This window comes from Elgaria multicarinata, chromosome 15 (genome assembly GCF_023053635.1).
Source record: "Elgaria multicarinata webbii isolate HBS135686 ecotype San Diego chromosome 15, rElgMul1.1.pri, whole genome shotgun sequence".
NCBI lineage: Eukaryota > Metazoa > Chordata > Lepidosauria > Squamata > Anguidae > Elgaria > Elgaria multicarinata.
The window spans coordinates 25,119,967-25,140,348 of record NC_086185.1 but is presented as its reverse complement, the minus strand read 5'-3'; the positions used below and the strand labels follow the sequence as shown (position 1 = coordinate 25,140,348).

General features: G+C 51.5%; 1 protein-coding gene across 2 annotated transcripts; it reads right to left on the bottom strand.

Moving 5' to 3' along the window:
* Positions 1–4,664: 4,664 nt before the first annotated feature.
* Positions 4,665–18,068, bottom strand: LOC134409130 (sestrin-3-like). 2 transcript variants are annotated; one of them, XM_063141711.1, is made up of 9 exons: positions 17,896–18,068; positions 13,881–14,087; positions 10,883–11,065; positions 9,739–9,969; positions 9,420–9,525; positions 9,152–9,270; positions 8,748–8,938; positions 7,764–7,908; positions 4,665–6,129 (listed from the first exon to the last, which is right to left on the bottom strand). In XM_063141711.1, exons 1-9 carry the CDS (start codon positions 17,956–17,958, stop codon positions 6,040–6,042), a joined length of 1,335 nt encoding a protein of 444 aa, XP_062997781.1. In that variant the 5' UTR covers positions 17,959–18,068; the 3' UTR covers positions 4,665–6,039. The 2 variants fall into 2 exon arrangements, with proteins under 2 accessions (XP_062997781.1, XP_062997782.1); XM_063141712.1 differs by lacking the exon at positions 9,739–9,969.
* Between the last annotated feature and the right edge of the window lie 2,314 nt (positions 18,069–20,382).

Below are 20,382 nucleotides of genomic sequence, written 5' to 3'. Positions count from 1 at the left end.
TTTTCCATTGGTGAGTTATGGGCACGTGGTTCTTTTCTCCCCCCCCCCCCTCCCCGGCCCTTTCTTAAATCAATAGCCGATTACTAAACGCCGTCCCGGTGCACAGGAGCCGTCCTGAGGGTGAGCGCGCAAAGCGAAAGCGAGCAACGCGTGGAAAAGACGGAGACACCCCTGGCGCGTAAAAGCTGGAAGGGAACCGCCCACAACTAGCATTTTATTATTGTAGTAGTTGCCAAGAGAAAATGAAATAAAAACAAAAGACTCGTTTTGTTTTGTTTTGGCATCAACTTTATATATGTCTTCTTGAATTGAGAACATGCAGTAAATGCTTCAAGGGAAATAACCAAGGTGTTGGAGTGGGGGCCGGGAGATCCGGGTTCTAGTTCCCACTCGGCTATTAAGCTCACTGGCTGACTTTGGGCCAGTCACTGACTCTCTGCCTAGCCTACCTCACAGGGTTGTTGTGAGGATGAAATGGAGAGGAGACGGACTGTGAAAGGTGCCTTGGGTTCCTTGCAAGAGGAAGAAAGTTGGGATATAAATGTATTAATAAATAATTGACAGTGGCCAGGGGTCCCCAACCCTCAAGCCATGGACTGGTCCGGGTCCGTGGCTTGTTAGGAACCGGGCCGCGCAGGTGAGCTGCTTTCACCCCCCACCCCACCCCCACGTACCTGGGCATGGGGCGCCATCTCAGCCGAAGCAAAGCCAGGATGCTGGGGTGGGGGTGGGGCTTCCCAAAACCATCCCCTCAAACCCCCCCCCCCCCCCTGTCCATGGAAAAATTGTCTTCCACGAAACCGGTCCCTGGTGTCAAAATGGTTGGGGACTGCTAGACAGTATATTGCAATGTATTTTGTATTCCTTCACACACACACAAAACCACAGGAGGTACAAGAGCTGAACTAGGCATATACATTCCAGGTGTACACATACTAAATTGCATTGATTTCTTAGTGTGCCAGAGTGATCCCATGGCACATTTGTTATCTTTCCTCAGGGCACTCTTGGAAATGGGTGGAGAGGGCACCAAGCTATGGGCCAGTGTCGGCACTACCATTAGGCCAACTAGGCAGCTACCTTGGGCGCAGACCTCAGAGGGGCGCAGTACTGACCTTTAAGGGTCACAGTTTTATAGAAATTAGCTGTTTTAAGAAAAAAAAAACATAGTAAGTTCAAGTTTTGTGCTTTTTATTTTTTCTACAAAACATCTGTTCTTAAAAATCGAAGTTGGCAAAAATAATAATAATGGGATGGTGGTGCAAGTAGTTCGCCTTGCCTAGGGCGCAAAATAGTCTACTGTTGACCATTCAAACTTGAAATGCAGAATTGTGTCCCAAAACTGTACACCAAATATCATTCCAATTACTCCTTTCACATAACAATGCATTGTTCAACTTTCTGCTCCTCCTTCCCTTTAAAATGGGTGGAGGGGAATGAAGCAGAATTGTGTTCTGAAAATGCTGACCAAATTTCATTTCAGTACCTTTATCTTCCAGGGAGATATCCTGTTATACATTCAAAGTTTGGAATCACTTCGCTTGGCCAGTTATAACTTCTATCAACCCATTCCTAGTCAGAAAAGAAAACCAGTCGTTATGAAGTAACGGGAAGAGCTAGCAGCTGACTTCCAGCAGACACCCTCAGTTTCATGTATATTTATTAGTGCATCAATTCCTGTGAAAATCCAGCAGGAATAACATCACCTTTGCATTGTTCACACAGCACATAGTTAAAACTATGGCATTCGCTACCACAAGGTGTAGTGACGGCCACCAATTTGGATAGCTTTAAAAAGGGGTTAGAAAAATTCATGGATGATGTTATCAATGGTTAATCCGAATCATAGAATAGTAGAGTTGGAAGGGGCCTACAAGGCCATCGAGTCCAACCCCCTGCTCAATGCAGGAATCCACCTTAAAGCATCCCTGACAGGTGGCTGTCCAGCTGCCTCTTGAATGCCTCTAGTGTGGGAGAGCCCACAACCTCCCTAGGTCATTGGTTCCATTGTCGTACTGCTCTGACAGTCAGGATGTTTTACCTGATGTTCAGCTGGAGCTTCCCTTCAAACTGTCTGGAAGTTGTAATCCTCGCAGGTCCCCCTTTCCATGGCCATATGCCACTTCCTTCTATTACATAAGGTATGTCTATGCCTTATGTGGGTTTCCTAGTGTCAGCTGTTTGGCCTCTGTATGAGCAGAATGCTGGACGAGATGGACCCTTGGCCTGATCCAGCAAAAGGGCTCTTCTGATGTTAGAATGCACATCTCTCAGTGTGGCCTTCACTTACAGATCTTAAAGCAAAGACGCCACAAGCCAAATTCAGCCCTTCATGGATCTCCAGATGATCCCAATCCCACCCACACCACACCCCAGCACAAATCATGTGGTTTCATGGCATGTGTGTAGTTTCATCCCCATTCTAAAACACTGAAATGCCTCTCTGTAAGCTGCTTTGCTGGCGTTAAGAGCTTTAAGTGACAATATGGGGGTGGGTGGGGGCACGGTCCTCTTTTGCCTTTGTTCCCACCCACCACTGGAATGTGGCCCTTGAGAGCTCCAAATTTATGAAAAGGCGTGGATCAAAATACGGAAGTTTGACCCTGTCTTCTACCCGTAGAATTCAGGGTCACATAGTAAAACTGACTTGCAGTGGATTCTGGACAAAAGTCATTCTTCACACAGTACATAATGAGTTTATGGAATTCTCTGCCACAGGATGTGATGGCTAGTAGCTTTTCAAAAAGAGCTAGACAAAGTCATGGAAATGGGATCTATCAACAGCTAATTGGCATTCTAAAGAGCCAGTGTGATGTAATGGTTAGCGTTTCACGAAGACTGAAAAGACCCAAGCTTGATTCCCACTGAGCCATGAAGCATGGGCCATTCCCTCTAAACCTAATCTACCTCACAGGGTTGTTAGGAGGATAAAGCAAGACCAGGAGAACCACGTGTGCAAGTTTGAGCTCTTTGCAAAAGAAAAAGACTGTTAAGTTGAACCTGGCTGAGTGAGCAGCAGAGGGCTTTAGAGTATGCAATGATAAAGAACACGCAACGGGGAAAGCCTCAAGTTTCTTTATTTAAGACATTTGTATTCGTGCACTACTCCGTTGGGGGCTTCCCAAAAGCAGCTGGCCGGCCACTATTGCAAGATGCTGCTGGACCCTTGATCTGCTCCCATTTTATGTTTCTTTACCTTTTTGAAAATTGAAGCAGAATTGATGTTTGGCATCAAACTGAAGCGAGAGAGATGCTTGATGCTGAATCCAGACTTGTATGCCCTCCTCAGGCTCATTTTGATTTCAGACCCCTTTTTGTTATAGATTGATAGAAGCCTTCTCAGTGCTATCATTGTATCTCAAAGCCATCCTCTCATCTTAATAGTTTGTAATGCCTCTGTGCAAGAGGGCAGCTGATTTTCAGGAGTTAATTTTAGCAGATTTGAACCCCAAACTTCATCCTTCATCCTAACATGGTAACACCAAGCAATTAAGAAAATGCTGCTTGCGTTGATCAGAGTCCCAGGGTATTGTATTCCAAGAATAAAAGTTATTTAAACCCAACAGGGGAGGGGGAGAAAGATTTGACAATAGAATGAGAGAGATCACTAATCATGGTGATCTCTTCCGCCCTACCTCTATCGCAGGCAATCAGCTCTTCACAGCTGCAAGCCCTTTTCCTCATCCGGCGTAGAAAAGATTGCTGGGTTGTAGTACTAGCGGCATAGAAGAGGTACTTTGCCTTTTTATTAATATCAGCCACTAAAGGCCCATCCCCTTTTCCAAAAGGAGCTTTCAGCATGCTCTCACATCCTCTACCTCCACCATCCACCACTACCACCATGGTGTAGCTGCTAACGGCATCTTTGCCACTCAGTGTGTGTAAGTACAGAGTCACCTTTTGCAGAGGTGGGTGGGTGGGAGGACACCGCACGTCGCCTCTTCTCTTCTTTGATGGCTCCCAGCAGAACCAAACCTTAGCTCAACTATGCAGCCCGCTTCTGGGTTCTGGTTCTTGAACACCCCATTAAAGCGACATAGGACATTGTCAACTGGCCCATGGAAAATACTTGCCAGTACTCATATTATACTTTGCTCCAGTTAGCTCTTTGCCCTTTACCAGGGGCTCCCAGGGTGCCCCCCCCTCACTAGTGACTGGCCAGGCTGAGAACTGCTTCCCTTTCACAGCCTCAGCTGCTCTGAGGTTATTCACTGCCTCCCTCTGTGTTGTTATTCCTTGCATTTCTAGAACGGGACCCTAATTCTGCAATCGGATACCAGGGCTAAGGTCCACCCTGTCCTTTCCCCTCCTTTCAAATAAAGGGATTCCCTGATGCTGGGAACGTAGGAGCAAAGTGGCTTCCACTTCAGGGTGAGCATCTCCCAGTCTTTCCCCCACCAAAAAAACCCCTATAACACACGAATCCCAAAGACAGACAAGCAAGACCGGATTCTGTGTCAAACAATTATATTTATAGCAAAAATAGGCTTTTACTCTCTTCCCCACACATTGTTCTGTTCCCCCCCACCCCCCAAAAAACATTTACACAGTAAACAGGTCAGCTGCTGCTGTGTGCTGAGCCAGCTCTCAATCTCCCTGGTACCCCCCCCCACCCACCCCGGCTCTGACATCTTCACCGTTGCCCCCAATCCCACCCTGTCCCTCACCTCCCAGCAGATGCAGGATCAGTCCAGTGGTCCATACGATGCGCATGCAACACTCCCCCCCCAAGAATGGCCACTGTTGCCGCAGGCCAGCACCGGGTGCGCTCCGCCGGATTGGCGGAATGACATTTGCCGCCGCCAGAACTGAGCCCCAATCCCAGCACCACCACCACCTCCTCCTCCTCCTCCTCCTCAGAGAAGTCCTAACAAGAGCAAGCCTAGATTATGGGAAGCCCCCTCCCCAGAACCCATCCAAACACACTCCCTGGAAGAAAAAGAAAGTCAGCGGGGTACATATTGGAAGAAACCACCTTTAGTGGCTGTTGGAAGTGCAAGGAGTTTGGCAGGGGTGGAAGAGAATCTGTGCGACTTGTCAGGCCATCGTGCAATGGGGGGGGGGGTTTCCACACCCTCCAGCTGCAACTCAAGCCAGAAACTGCTGGGGCACACAGTCCCCTTGCTCCGCAGTCGTGACGTCAGACCTAAGTGGAAGAAGGGTAAAAAAGGACAGAAGGTGTGTTTGCCAGGCTTGTCGGAGGGTGCGGGGGGAACTTCAAGTATTAAGAGGGCAGGTGGGGGGAAGCTACAGGTCCGGAGAGTTTAGGAGGCTTGTGGAAGGAGGGGAGCTTGGAAACAGTCTGACCACTGAGGACAACTCGGAAGAGAGAGAGAGAGAGGAGAGGGTATATATACACCAGCCCTCCCCAGCCTGGTGCCCTCGAGATGTGCTGCGGGATCCTGGGAGTTGTGGTCCAGCACACCTGAAGGGCACCAGGTTGGGGGAGATGGCTGTAGACCCTCTCCTCATCGCAGCGTGAGACCAGACCAGCAGGCAGTCAAGATGCACTTTCTCCATGAGCCCGGAGCACATCTTCCAGAAGGCCAGGCAGACGGCCACCTCCCAGTCCGAACGAGGGCACCGCCAAGCCTGGTGGAACACCTCCCCACCCCACCCCCCCGTGGGTCAAGTTGGCATGAGGATGAGCAGCAGAAATTGGCACATGGGCAAGAAGAGGGTCTTCTAATACTGTAACGGCCGCTGGGCTCCACACGGAGTTGCTAGGAGCTGACCAATGACGCAGGAAACTGCAATGACGCCCCCTCCCCAAACACACACACACACACACACACACACACAACGAGTCACCTTGCAGCTTGCCACACCCTTCGCAGACACACCTGCCCACAGGAGTGGGGGGGGGGCAGAAACAGCTCCCAATGCCGTCGGATGCATCCAGCAATTGCACATGAAGATGGGAGGAAACCTCTCTCTCTCCTCCCATCTCGGAGGGGAAGGGGAAGTGGTCAAGTAAACGTGGTCGGCCAATGCCATCCTAGTCCAAGGGATGGGGTGGGGGGTGGAACCAGCAGCCCTCTAGGAGACCATGTAGTGAGTGATGGCACGGAGCGCGTACAGCAGCTCCGCTTGCAGCCGGGCTTCCAAGATGAGGAGATTCACATGGACCTAAAAAAGAAGTGAGAGAGAGGGGGACGTTTGACTTGGCCAAAGGCAGCCCCACAAGTGGCGTTTGGCCAAGGGGAGGAAGCAACCGGGGGGGCGAAAATACGCAAGTCCAAGCCACCCACCTGCCCCATCACTGGGAGCTTCCCCTGCCCCATCTAATTGCAATTGGATAGGACCATACGAAACTGCCTTCCTCTGGTCAGAGCACTGATTAATCTAGCAGGCTGTACACAGGCAGATGAAAGGCGGAAGTATGGCCAATGCCACCCTCTCGGCTGAAAGATGTATTCTCCTCTTCCCTCCCCACTCCTTCTTCCTTGTGTGTCGTGTCATTTTAAATTGCAGGCAGATGGGCAAGGACTGTGTTGTTTTACTGATCATATGTAAGCTGCTTCTGGAGCCTTTTGGGCTAAGGAGTCGGATAAAAAGGCTATAAATGAATAACAAATAATTAAGTAGCCCACTATTGTCCACTCTCACTGGTAACAGATCTTCCTGGCCTGAGCAGAAGTGCTTCCCAGGTGCTGAGTCCACTGAGCTACAGAGCCTACCGTACATCAGTGGCCAAGTGCACGGCCCTTAATAGGTGCTGGGAAGAAAATTGGCTCAGTTTATTTAAATTACTTTTGCACCCATTGATTTTAACTCCGTTATTTCTGATGCCATGTCATAGCTGGATGCAGTAAAAGCATCATGGTTAATTGCTGACTTAAGGCGGAGAGAGAGAGAGATGGTCAGCTTTCTCTCCTGCATCCTCAGTCTTGTGGCCCTGACATAAAAAGGTAAGATGCTGGCAATCCAGTACATAAATGATTCATGGACATCAATTCCCACAGGATCTTAAAAACGAACACAGCCAGACAAATGGCTTTTAAAGAGAAAAAGAAAAGGCAGCACAGAGATTAATGCCTTTGCCAAGGAAAGTATTTAGATCCTCAGGTTGCCAAGCAGGTGGCTGACTTGGTACGGGGAAAAACATGTGGCAAGCAACAGAAGGCACAGAAATAAGGACACCCAAACAAAAGAATGCTGAACTCTGCGGGTTGCTGGGGACTCCTCATTTGGTGAACAGAAACCCTCTGCGCAGTTCTCTGTCCAGGCAGGCACAACTTCCTACCTGTGACCCTTAAAAGGTGGATCAGCCTGGTGCTGCAGATGCGTTTTGGGTTTTGCGCAATAAGTTTGTCATTCTGGTTTTACGGCAACTCCTGTGCAGCCACAGGAGGAAAGCTACTTGGAGCTGTCCAGATCAGCTGCGCGACAGCCGTTCCTGGCACACAACCGGACGCTCCAAATGGAAGGCAGCAGAGGAGAAGCCAGCACCTCCCCCTCTGCACCCCACAACCCAGCTGGTCGGAAGACCTGACTGTTGCTATCACCTGTGCAATGGGCACACCCTAGACCTCGCCAAAGAGCAGGATCCTGTCTCTGTCAAGAACTCAAGAGCAGCCCTGCTGCATCAGACCAAGGGCCTATCCAGTCCAGCATTCTCTTCCCGCAATGGCCAACCAGATACCTACTGAAAGATCACAAAGGGACCGGCTGCAGAAGCCGCCTTTCACAGCAACGCCTGCTGGTTCTGAAACTTCCCCGGGCTGCTCTCCAGCCCCCCCACAAACTCTGCTGCTCCTAACCTTTTCACTGTGCTTGAACTGCTTCCAGAAGCGCTCAAACATCTCCGGGTTCATCTTCTCTGGGGAGCATGTCACAGTTTTGATGTAGAGCTTGAGTATCCGCTCCAAGAAGTGGTTCACCTCTGCGTAGTCGTAGTCGTCATACCTGGAACGTGAGGAACAGGATGTCAGAACCGGCGTCAAAATGAAGTCGTTCCTCCTGCCTCAAAAGGGCGCGCACACACACGCACCAGGCATGTCCGATGATACCCATTCCCTTCCTCAGCCAAAACTTAGAAAGCCAAGGCAAAAAGTTCACACAAGGCAGGAGAAGGATTCCTCCTGAAGCCTCCCATCCTTGTGAGGGAACTGGCTCTATACACAGACCTGGTTCGCACTTAAAACTAACCCATGGCTTACTTAACCCACGGTGTGTTGCCTTGCCCAGGGTTTCTAAGTACAGGATTGGTCAAAGCATGGTTTCTTTCCTCAATCCCTAGGTTGTTCGTTTCCTTCCTCCTTGACCCACAGCCTCCCTGTATCCTAAATGCCTTTGCAACACTGTGGCATTGGTCTGGGCTGGGTTTCTTTTATTGCTCTTGCTAATGCCTCTATAGCCTGACAAAACAACCCATGAACAACTCATGGTTCTGGGTTCACACATAATAACCACACATGGGTTTAAACAATCCAGGATTCACAAGCCAACAATAAACCATGGGTTTTCTTTCTCAGTTGTTTGTGTTTGTTAAACCATGGTTTGTTAGCATGGCTGTGTTCGTATATCACAACAACTAAGAATTCAACAATCCCTGGATTAAATAAACTGTAGGTTAGCATTATGTGTGAACCAGGTCTCAGTCTGCCTTGCTTTCTTAAGCCATCTGACACTACCACAACACACCATGGGCTCTTAGGGCAGGGCAGGGCACGGTGACAGGGATTGGGATCTTCAAGGCTAGAGACTGATCCCCCACCAGCCCAGAAGACAAGAAAAGCCGGTACCTGATGCCGAACATGCAGTGGATGTAGTTCCAGATGCCACGCTTGAAGGTGGCATGTTCACAGCCCTGCCGCTTGGCCATCGAACAGCTCTGGAGTCCGTCGACCTTCCGGAATTTCTCGTCTAGCAGATGCCCGATGTCAGAGTACAACCTGTTCACCAGCGAGAAGCCGTGGTCTTCCCAGGAGTAGTCCTAGCAAAACAGGGGAGAGCACAGGGTGGATAAGGGAAGGAGAAAGCCAGGCCTGGACCAGCACTCTCTGATGCAGCAGGGAGGCGGGGAAAGGGAGGTCCAGCCAGGTCCTATCTGCCGCCGCCATTCATGGAGGAGGTGTTTCAGTAACCCCTACTCGACTGGCCTCCCAGGTCCATCCTACTGTAGCAGCGCCGCCACCACCACGCTCACCTGCACACGAAATATCTGCGGCTGGTCCTCATCACACTGGGCAAAGTCCTGATAACCAAAGTTTGGGTCCTGAACGTAACAGGAGAGATCCACAGCACCAGAGATTGCTCCATCGGGACCTAGGAGACAGACACGAATCACAGGAAGCACATTAGCAAGAGAGGGAGGTGGGCATCCCAGCTCCCTCCAGATGCTGAATGTCTCTACCCAGAACGCATTGCTGGAGACACTTACGTCAAGCCGCGCCACAGCCCACCCCAGGCTTTACCTTCGTCACGGTCAGGCGGCCTCAGCTCTTCCCGGGCCTCGCTCTCCACTTGCAGCCTGTGAATGCGCTCCCGCAGAGACTCCAGTTCCACGCAGGAATCCAAGGACTGCAGGTCAGTGGAGAAAAACACCAAAGACTGTTGTTTGCTCATGGCCCGGGCAGGGAGACCTCTCCACCCACCCACCCACCACACCCGCAGTCACCACCGCGTGAGAGCCCACGTTTAGAGCACAGCACCCCTGCCCAGCGGAGACAGCCTGCCCCGCCGTGCCCACAGCTCCCCTCCCTCTCCTTCCTCCCTCGCCTCGAAGCCACACACCCGCTTCCGGTTGAGATGTAGCAGCTCATGGCCACAGCTGTTGCCCACTTCACAGAAGCACAGGTTCCCCGGGAGAGTGAGCTTCAGCAAGCCCCTTCCCTCCGGGCAGACGTCCTGTTCGCAGCTGCAGCCGAAAGCAAAGCTCGCCAGCGCGTGGTAGTGGGCCAGCAGCACGACGGCGTGGACCAGCTCAGCCAGGGACCAGCTCTGTTCGCTGATCTTCAGCAGCTTCTACAAGCAACGCAGGAGAGCAACACTAGCTCTGGATTCTCACGCAGGCCTCCATTCCCAACCCCAAAAACCTCACATTTCTGGGCCTGGGAAACCTGGCATCCTGCAGCCGCAACACTTCATTCCGTCTGCTCCCTTAAATGTATTCCAACGGCTTGTTTTATTTTGAGCTTCGTGCCCACTTGGGTGATTTTTAAAAATTTGTGGCCGGCCTAAGGAAGCTCCCCCCCCTCCCCGGGATGGAAATGTTTGAGCCAAAAGGGCAAAGATTAGGATAGGGGGCAAACTTTGGAAGGGGCTACAACTGCACGGAGTAAAATTCCCACCCCACCCCGATTCCTTTGCAACCCCCAACCCCATCGACCCCACTTGTAGTTCATTCATATCAAACCAACAATCAATCCAGAAAAGAGTCCCAACATACAATTTTCCAGGATTTGCCCTCACTCTGAAATAGGAGCACCAATTTTTTTAAAAAAGTGGCTTCTACTGATGTCCCGCAGCTGGGGGTGGGTGGGTTCAGGAAACAGCATCACCCCGGGGCAGAGTATGTGGCCTTTAATGGTAACTCCAAGTCCATGTATTGCACGTAGCTGAATTTGCCTTGCATCTCTGAGGCAACACAGGTTTTGCAGGGGCAGGCAGCCTAGCGCCCTCCAGGCGTTTTGGACAACAACATTCCTACGCTCCAGCCCACCATGGCCAGGGATTGTGGGCATTGTAGTTTGGAAGAGCTGGAGGGTCCATGGTTGCCTCCCCCAAGCAGCTGGAGGGTACCAGGTTGCCCATGGGAGGGGGCAGCAGCTATAAGCAGAAAGGCCACGGCCGCATCTGCAATCCGGGCAAGCAGATGCAATCCAGGCATCTGCACTCCCCCCACTCCTCATTTCTCCCGGCCAGCCCGCCGCGTTACCTCAATGTGCTCCTTGCCCACGAGCCAGGGCCTGTGCGCCAGGATCTTGTTAATTTCACTGAGCTTGCGGAGTTTGGGGGGGATGTAATCCAGGCCCCGCAGCCACAGGGGGTCACCGCCCACCCTCAGGAACTGCAGCACGTGGAGATTCACCAAGTACCGACACCGGTGCCGGGCAGCGGCCTGGAAGACACGTGACAGGCCCACCGAGCCCACGGTCAGCGAAGGCAAGGCAGCCTTTGAACAAGTGGCGTGGCTTAGCCCATCCTCATCGCGTCCACAGATATGGGTCAGCCCTCCAAATCAGCCATTTCTTCCTCTCTCTCAGCTTCCCATCCCTGGACACACACCCCCTCAAAATAACCCAACACCCCCTGCCCCTTACTTTGCCACTGCTTCAAACATCTTTCTCAGCATTTGGGTGGAGATGGAGGAACAGCCCGTATTTTATTTTATTTATTTATTTATTGTACTTATATACCGCTCCCACAGCCAGGGCTCTCTGGGCGGTTTACAGAAATTCTAAAAATTAAGATTAAAACGAGTATACAAAATTTAAAATCCTAAAACACAGAACATACACACATAAAGCATTAAAAACCGTTAAAAAAAAAACACAGCTGGGAAGGATTTAAGAAGAGCCATGCTGGATCAGACCAAGGGTCTATCCCGTGCGGCATACTGCATCCTCTAAAGCAGCCTTCCTCAACCTGGGGCGCTCCAGATGTGTTGGACTACAACTCCCAGAATGCCCCAGCAGTCCAACACATCTGGAGCACCCCAGGTTGAGGAAGGCTGCTCTAAGGAGTTGCTGGTGAGAAACCAGAAGCAGGACATGAGTGCAGCAACATCCTCCTGCCCATGTTCCCCTGCAACTGGTCTACATGGGCCTACTGCCTCTGTTACTGGAAGTAGCATAGAGCCCTAAACGGTTTGGGTCCAGGTTACCTGCGGGATCGCCTTCTCCCATACAGTCCGTCCCGCACACTCCGGTCCTCTGGGGAGAATTTACTTCAGTCAGCCAAGACTAGGCCGACATCAGTTTCCCAGAGGACCTTTTCTTCTGTCGCCCCTAGATTATAGAACGGCCTGCCGAAGGAGATTCGTAATATTAACTCTCTCTGTGATTTTGAGGCAGCTTTGAAGACTAGCCTTTTCCGGCAGGCCTACCCAGATTCATGTAAAATCAAGACTTTTTAAAATGTATTGATTCCTGTACCAATGTTGTTCCCTGCCTCGATCCAAAGGGAGAGGCGGGTAAGAAAAAAAAAATATTATTATACTGGAGGGAATGCTTCTCCCTATATATGCCCACCCAAGACTTGAGATCCGTTGGAGAAGCCCTCCTCCGCGTCCCACCAACATGAGACATACGCTATGGTGGGACACGGGAGAGGGCTTTCTCTGTTGCAGCTGCTCTACTGGAGGCCCGACCGACACTGGCTTTACTCTGGTGCCAAGTGAAGACATGACAAAGCCTTTGAGGGCTAAATTCACCAAGCTTGCACACTGTTTTATGGTTTTAATTAGTTTTTAGGGACTGGCCGGCGAGATCACATTACGCCAGTCCTTTTACAACTTCATTGGCTGCCAGTCCAGGTCCGGGCCAGATTCAAAGTGCTGGTATTGACATTTAAAGCCCTAAACGGTTTGGGGCCAGGTTATTTGAAGGAACGCCTCCTCCCATATGTACCTGCCCAGACCTTAAGATCATCTACAGGGGCCCTTCTCCGTGAGCCCCTGCCAAAGGAAGTGAGGCAGGTGGCTACTAGGAGGAGGGCCTCCTCTGCTGTGGCACCCCGGTTGTGGAATGAGCTCCCCAGAGAGGTCCGCCTGGCACCTACACTGTACTGCTTTCGTTGCCAGCTGAAGACCTTTTTATTCTCCCAGTATTTTAACACTTAATTTTAACTTAAATTTAAATTTTACTGTTTTAACTCTGTATTTTAATTTTATATCAATTTTGCTGCGTGGTTCTTATCCTGGTTGTGCTTTTTATATACTGTATTTTGTATTTGTGCTTCTAAGCTGTTGGTTGTTTTATTATGGTTTTAATTTTTGTGAACCGCCCAGAGAGCTTCGGCTATTGGGCGGTATAAAAATGTAATAAATAAATAAATAAATAAATAAATTTTACTGCTTTCAAAGTCTAGACTGGTTTTAGCTTGATTTATGGTTTTAATTTGTTTTTAGCTGTGTATATTTATTGTTTCGTATTGTTGTATAATTCTATCTGTACCCTGAGATGATATAGGGTGGGATACAAATGTTTTAATAAATAAATAAAATCACCAGGACTAGTAGCCATCAATAGCCTTCTCCCTTTTAAAGCCATCACTACATCTTGTGGAGGTGAATCCCATAGTTTAACTATCTGCTGTGTGAAGAACTCCTTGCTTTTATCTGTCCTGAATTTCCCACCCATCAGCTTCATGGGATGTGACCCCCTTGGGTTCTAGTATTATGGGAGAGGGAGAAAAATGCCTCCCTATCTACCTTCTCCACACCATGCATATTTCTGCATCGTGCCTCCCCTCACTCGCCTTTCTCCCAAGCTAAATAGTCCCAAACGTTGTCTGCTTTCCTCACAGGGGAGGTGCCACGACCCCTTGAGCATTTCTGTTGCCCCCTATCTTTGGGGTTATTGTGGATGAAACGGCTGTAGAGGAGAAGGCTAGCCTGAATGCCCGGTTGTGCAGAAACGCCGAGGTGCTCAATTACTCCACAAAGGCTCAAGAGATGTGGGCGAAGAACAGCTCCGAAACAACAACTCTTTGGCTGAGTGGCAAAAGAGGAAGGAGGTGGCCAAAGACAGGTTGAGTAAGCACAGCGGCTGCAGCAAGCAAAAAGGAAAAGACACGGCACAGCTCCAAGCCACAGCCACTCGCACTCGCTGCCTGCCCGAAGCTGAAGTGAGGAACGCACAGAACAGGCTGAGCAGGGGAGGGCCCCCTGCAAGGTCACCCCCCCCCCTTGCCAAAGGGGTCCTGGCACTCACCATGATAGCAATGTAGTGGCGGCAGTCGAAAGGCAAAGGGCCGTCCATGTGCAACAGGTAATGTTGCATCCGGAGGAAGCTGTCCAGGTACTGCGGGTGGTAGCCCATCTGCTGGGCGATGGCCTCGAGGCGCCCTCTGCTGGCCAAGGCTTTCACAAAGAGCAACTGGGGAGTCCGCTCTTTGTCGCTGGCACTCATCTTTGCCGCCTGGGGTGTCGGGGGAGGAAGGAAATAGGAGAGAAGTCTTTGTGGGTTCCAGGAAGCTCTTTGGGGGGGGGGCGTGGGGAGGAGAAGGCCTTCGATAAAAAGAGTGGGCAGGTGGTTTGCGGCAGCAAAGCCCGACGAGAAGGTGAAGCACCTCACGGCCCGCTCACGGGGCTCATGCGACCATAGAAGTTGTCTGGTATCAGCAGAGAACTCGGAATGGGGGAGAAGTGGCTGGCAGTGGGTGTTCCTGCTCAAGGAAAATTCCCGGGCTAAAAAACCTCTATTCTCTGCACTGAGAAAAGCTGGATTCTGCAGCCTGTACAAACGACGTGAAATTGCACTAAGTCCCATAACTAAATTTTTGCTCGGGAAGGGCGAAGAAAGAGCGCTGGTGGTGACACAGCAGCCCTTCCTCCCAATAAACAGAAATCCTAACCAGCCCTTCCCCCCTCCTCCCCCCAACACAGAAATGTCACTGCAGAGGTACTCGTACTACTTGCACACTATTGGGGAACAGAAGCTTGTTTCTTTGCAAGCTTGTTTTTCCTCCTCCGTTCTAAGCAAAAATGAAAGCCAAGATTCTTCAGATGCCACATCCAACAAGGCAACAAGCAGTTTATTTATTTTAATACTTGTAAAGCACATAATAAAACAAGCAATTTGCTATCAAGTCAGTTGCTAAAAATGGCATTGACACAAGCAGGATCAGGGCCTTTTTCTTACACGTTCCTCAAAGATCAGGTTCACATTCACTATAACCTTCCCTACTACCACCACCACCAGAAACCGGCTGCTGTCCCTTTCAAACCATGGCAAAGCCTCAATCTCATCCAATACCTTCAGTGCCCCATAACCAGACTTGGAGCTGTAAGCTATTTCCAGTGGTCTCAGCAGTGCATGAAGCGTGCCAAAAGCAGGAGCCGTACCAGTCTTTACGGAAAGGGTGGCCACACGTGTGCCTAAACAAGCATCACTAGCCGTTACCCGTGTCACAGGAAATGGCGGCACAGGGGAGGCACAGGGGGCCCAACACCCATCACACAGCCCTAGAAAAGTGGTCCCCAAGAGAAGACTGTGCACAGCCAGCAACCACCTGCTGCCCACCCATCCCCACCCACCCCCAGTAACAACTCAGGTTAAGCAGCAATAGCCAAAATCCAAGCATTCTCTTGCTGCCCAAGCTAGCTCAGCCTGCAAGAGGGAGCAGGTCCAGAACGGAGCACAGCGTTCAGTTCGCTTATTTGGTTTGTTAAAAGATGCAGGCCGTCTCCCCAAGGCTCTGGGGCTGTTCCGACAGTTCCTCTGTGCCTGTTTACACTTCCCTGTGCCTGTTTGCATTCTCCTTCCCTCTTTATTGTTTACTACAACTTATTAGATTGTAAGCCTATGCGGCAGGGTCTTGCTATTTACTGTGTTATCTGTACAGCACCATGTACATTGATGGTGCTATATAAATAAATAATAATAATAATAATAACCCTCTACCTCTGGCGACTTTGAACCACAGCAAATGAGCAAGCGGGGGGGGGGGGTTAGACGGCAAGTGGAAAATCACTCAGCTCCACATACCCAGGCAGAGTTTCCCCTTCCACTCCCTTAAGACTCTACAGGGCCTTAAAATAACATTCCTGAGCTCTAAAATAAAAGCAACATCAGAAAGTAAGGGGGTGGGGTAGAGAGAGAAAGAGAATCAATGGATGTGCCACAGGCCCGGCCACTCAGGAATTTCAGGGACTCCACCTGGCTTCCCCCAAGCAGCCAAACTTTCCTGCCTCTCACCAGGAGAATCTCTCTGGGGATCTCAGCTATGCAGTGTGTAACACCTGCTGTGCCGAAAAGAACACCTGTGCCAGAGTTCTTTTCCAGGCTGGGAGGGGGGGGGGTTGCTAGTTCCATTTCCAGGCACCTCTTAACACCTCTTCCTCGCACCCCCATCATCTCGGGATAGGGCACTTTAAAGGAAAGCCGGGAGGGGGCTGGATACATTTAGCCCCTGGGCCCTCCACCTGTTTTAAGATCTTTGCATTGCTGCTGGTCTTTACTATGTTTTTCCTCTGGCTTTATTCTGTCATTTTAAACTTTTATGTTCCATTATGTGATGGTATTTTATAGTCCCAAGTCTTGTTTCCGAGAACCGCCCAGGGAGCATCACAGAAATGCAACATAGCACGTTGCACGTCCAGCCTCCCTAGTCCGAGTCCTTGATGGGCTCATCGAAGGGCCACGGACCACCTGCGCTTGCCTGTTTTGGCAGAGGCAGAACGATTTGGGAGCAGGTGCAAAGAGTGACAAGGTGCAGGGGGACACTCCTCCTCCACGGGTTTTTGGAAGCGAGGCATCCTAGCCGGAGCTCCGCTGCTTCTCACCTGCATGCACGGCCTCTGGTTACTGCAAACCCCAATAGGATTCCAAGGGGCTGCTTATTTAAGACAACAGCTCTCCCCCACCCCACCCCCAGCCCAGCTGTTTGTGCACATCTGGGCATGGGGGGGGAGGGAGAACAAAGAGAGAGCGCAGGAGAAAAACAACCCCCCTCCCCAACCGAAGAGGGGGTTGGGGAAAGAACTCTGGCATTCAGGAAAGGGGGTGCATTGGGGGTGGGTGGGAGGCCGTTTGCAAGCCAAGTGACCCCAGGGGCTGGCCCCCCAAAAGGCCACGCGCTGCGGCCCGGCGGAGAACCCGGAGCAAGAGGCGGGGAGGCGCAGGAGCCCGCGCCCCACCCCGGCAAGGCCGAGCGGTCCGCCCCGGCCGCCGCCAGAGCAGCCACCGGACCCGAGGCCGGCCCATTGTTCGCCTGCGCGCCCCCGCCGCAGCGCGCGAGCCGCAGCGCCCCCTAGCCGCGGCACGGCCGCAGCGCAGGAGGAAAAGGAGAAAAACAAGTTTGATTGGCAGCGCGGGGAGGCGGAGGAGGAGAAAGCAGCAGCCGCGGCGGCGGCGGCAGCAGCATCCCCGCATCCCTGCCTCCACCGCTCGGCCAAGCAGGACAAAGAGAGCGCCCAGGAGAGCGCCAGCGCGCCCAGGCAGCCCTCCTGCAGCACGGAGGGGGACGAGGAGGAGGAGGAGACGGAGGGGCATGCACGGGGGCGGGCGCCCCCAGACCCCTTCCAGACCCTCAAGTTCCCCCCCATACACACACACAAGCGGGGTCCCGATCGCAAGAGCCTCCCCCGCCCCCTCGTCCCTCCCAGCCCCGGCGAGCCAGCAGGCCTCCGGGGCTTGCAAGGGCCGTCCAAGCCGGCGGGAAGGAGAGCGGCTCTGAGCGAAAGCGGTGCGGGGGACCCCCGAAAAAGAAGACACCCCCCCACCGGTGCTCACCTGGAAATCCGGGGCAGGGAGGGGGTGCAGGGGGTGTTGGGGGGGTGTTGCTGCTGCTGGACGGCTTTTGGCAGGGGGGCGGGAGGGGAGGGGAGGGGGCGTGCACCCCAACCCAGCGCGCACGTCAAGAGCAGCCCTGCACGCGAGTCGGAGGGGAAGGGGGGGGTAATTAAGCCGATGCCCCGGAACGAGCACCTTCAAAGAGGCAAGGAGACCCCCTCCAGGTCGGTGTCAACCAGCCCCCTTGGAGAGGGGGTGGGTAGGTGGTTTGATTGGCGTGCTGGGATTATAGGGGGTGGGGGTGGGGGTGGGGGGTGGCCGGTAGTTCTGCAGCAGCCCTACGAGGAGGAGGTGGACGCGGCGTCGGAGGGTTTATTTGGGGCGCGGGGGGGTGTCCCCCCCGGAAGGTCTTTGGGGGAGGGGGTGTCCTTGCTTTGCACCACTGGTCCTGGGGTGCTTGGCGGGGGGGTGGGGGGTGTCTCCCCTCACTCACCTGCAGCCTCTGGCACTGTTTTCCGCGGGGGGCAGGCTCCGTGCTCGGGGGGCAGAGAATCATTTTCACCGGCCTGCCGGGTCTTGCTCCCTCCTGCACCGCCTGGACCAAGGAGCCGCTACCGGACTCCGAGCCGCGACCAACCGGCGACGCTCAGCAACCGGGACAGCCCAGCCGGAGTCAAGCCGCGAGGGGGCGTGGCCGCCGGCCGGCGCCGTCCAAACACTGCAAAGGGGGCGGGGACGAGCGGGGGCGCCTGCCAATCGCAGGCGGCGGGGCGGGGCCCGGGAAGCTTGCAGCAGGCGGCTCGGGAGACCACGTGGGGCCGAGTGGAAAGTTACCTGCCAGTCAAGCGGCGGGGCCCCGCCCCTTTCAGGGGAAAGGGGGCGGGGCTAAAGGTCCAGCGTGGAGTCCCTTGACAGCTCTTAAGGGAGCCGCGTCCTATTTTTCTGTACGGGTAGTTAATTTCCTCTTGTTAATTTCACCCGGAGCCCAGTGGAATGAGCACAAGCAAAATACAAAGAGAAGTCGAAGCACTAAAGCAGCGACGGGGGAACGTGCGTCCCTCAGGCTGCCCTTGGACTCCCATCATCCTTAATATTGGCTATGCAGATGGGGGTTGTAGTCCAACATCTAGAGATACTCCATCCCTGCACTAAAGGGGACAAGGGAGCCAATAAAAACCGACGGGATTTTGCAGGATTTTGTTTGTTATTTTATACGCCTTTCCTGTGTGTGTGTGTGTGTGTGTGTGTGTGTGTGTGTGTGTTGTTTACGTGGCACACATTCCTGTTTATGTTTACAGGGTGCATTTCCGTAATAGTATACCATGCGCTGTGTAAAATGAATCAAGATATTCGTACTAATCTGAGAAATGTAATATAATTACTGTATAGGGGGTTCTTTTATTTTCTCTTCCCCCCCCACTCCTCCCCTACCAATCTTGTTGTTGTTGTTGTTGTAGTTTACCTGCAGAGAAATAGGACACAGCTCAATACTTTATTTATTTATGGTTTTCATGGCTTTGTAACCAATTGATCCGGATGTTCTCATGTAATGAATGCCTGCTTGTAATTTCTCTTCTTATTGTTAATAAACACCCAATTAAATAATGGAAACATTGTCATCCAGCAAGAACTTGGATGCTTGAGGCCAAGTTCAGCTTGGAGCGGCAGTTTCTGACCTGGGATCTGGCTGTGATGTGTTGCAAGTAGCACTCTGCATATAGACAAAGGGACCTGATATTCAAAACCAGCTTTGGTACTGAATGTGAGGACAGGTAGCTTCACTCCTCAGGAAGCCAGTACAGGAACAACTCAGCAATCCTTGCCTTGCAGAAATCTTACTGAATTGCCCACCCAGCTAGAAATAAAGAACTGTAGAACAGCCATTTATGCTGACACCTAAGCCTCTTCTCGTGAATTGGAATGAAGTGGACAGTACAGAAATACACTTCGGCACACCATGAGTAGGGGGAAATTCCTGAATTTTAGAAAATTGTCACGAAATATGGATATTACTATAAAAACAGCAGTTGCAAGGGACAATTTAATAATTCCTTTGACTCATTACAAACAGGTTGTCATTGATGACACATGATATGTCCTTTCTCCTAACAGCCTACCTATCTCCATGGAAAAAGAGATTTTGGGTGCTTAAGATTGCAGGCTAAATGGCAACCACCCAGGTGTGAACCAAAGGCATCTGGGAACTGGGGAAGGTGTTATCCTGATTTGAATTGTGTTACATTGCAGTAGAATACATTCTCTTGGAGCAGTTGACTGGTATGCAAAACTACAGGGAGGGAGCCTGAAGTTCTTATTCACCCAGCAGCCATCATAAATTGCCTTGCAAGATAGTCTTGCAAGATAGTCTTGGGCCCTTCCTTGGGCCTCTTCTCTGTCTTTGCCCATTCCCTCCAGCACAAAAGGTGAGACACATAACCATGTGAGACTCCTTCACACCTGGGTCGCAGTTTGCTTGGACTCTTTGGAATTTTCCCAGCTACATAATGTTTGCAGTGGGAGATCGCAGCCTGAATACACTGTACCAGGGTGGGGAGAAATGCACAACTGTTTCATTTCCCGTGACATTTTTTAAGGGGGGAGGGAAGGAAATGGACATTCTAATCCCCAACATGCCTCTCTACCAACAACCCAAACCTTGGCAAAAGATAGAAGCAATGTAGAGACCATGTGATACCAAAAAATGAATCAGAACCATGTCAATGCCAAATCTCAATATTTGGCCCTAGTATAATAAATTCAGCATTTTTAAAACATGTGATTTATTTATTTCTGGCTCTCACTTAATTGGATGAGGAATCACAGAACCGTGCTAGTGTTGCACCAGATACTGCCAAGTATCAGTATTTGGTGCAACAGATCCCCCCATAATCTGGAATCCACAGCCCGAGAACCCCAAGGCCCTGAGAGCTTTCTTAGGACTTACTGGTTTCTGCAGGCTGTGGATTCCAGATTATACTGA

Excerpts from the sequence above, each read along its gene's own strand:
- LOC134409130 (XM_063141711.1), bottom strand. The coding sequence starts at position 17,958 with ATGATTCTCTGCCCCCCGAGCACGGAGCCTGCCCCCCGCGGAAAACAG. Across the intron at positions 11,066-13,880 it reads GCCACTACATTGCTATCATG|GCCGCTGCCCGGCACCGGTG; the intron begins GTGAGTGCCAGG and ends CGTGTCTTCCAG. Across the intron at positions 8,939-9,151 it reads CGCAGATATTTCGTGTGCAG|GACTACTCCTGGGAAGACCA; the intron begins GTGAGCGTGGTG and ends CTGTTTTGCTAG.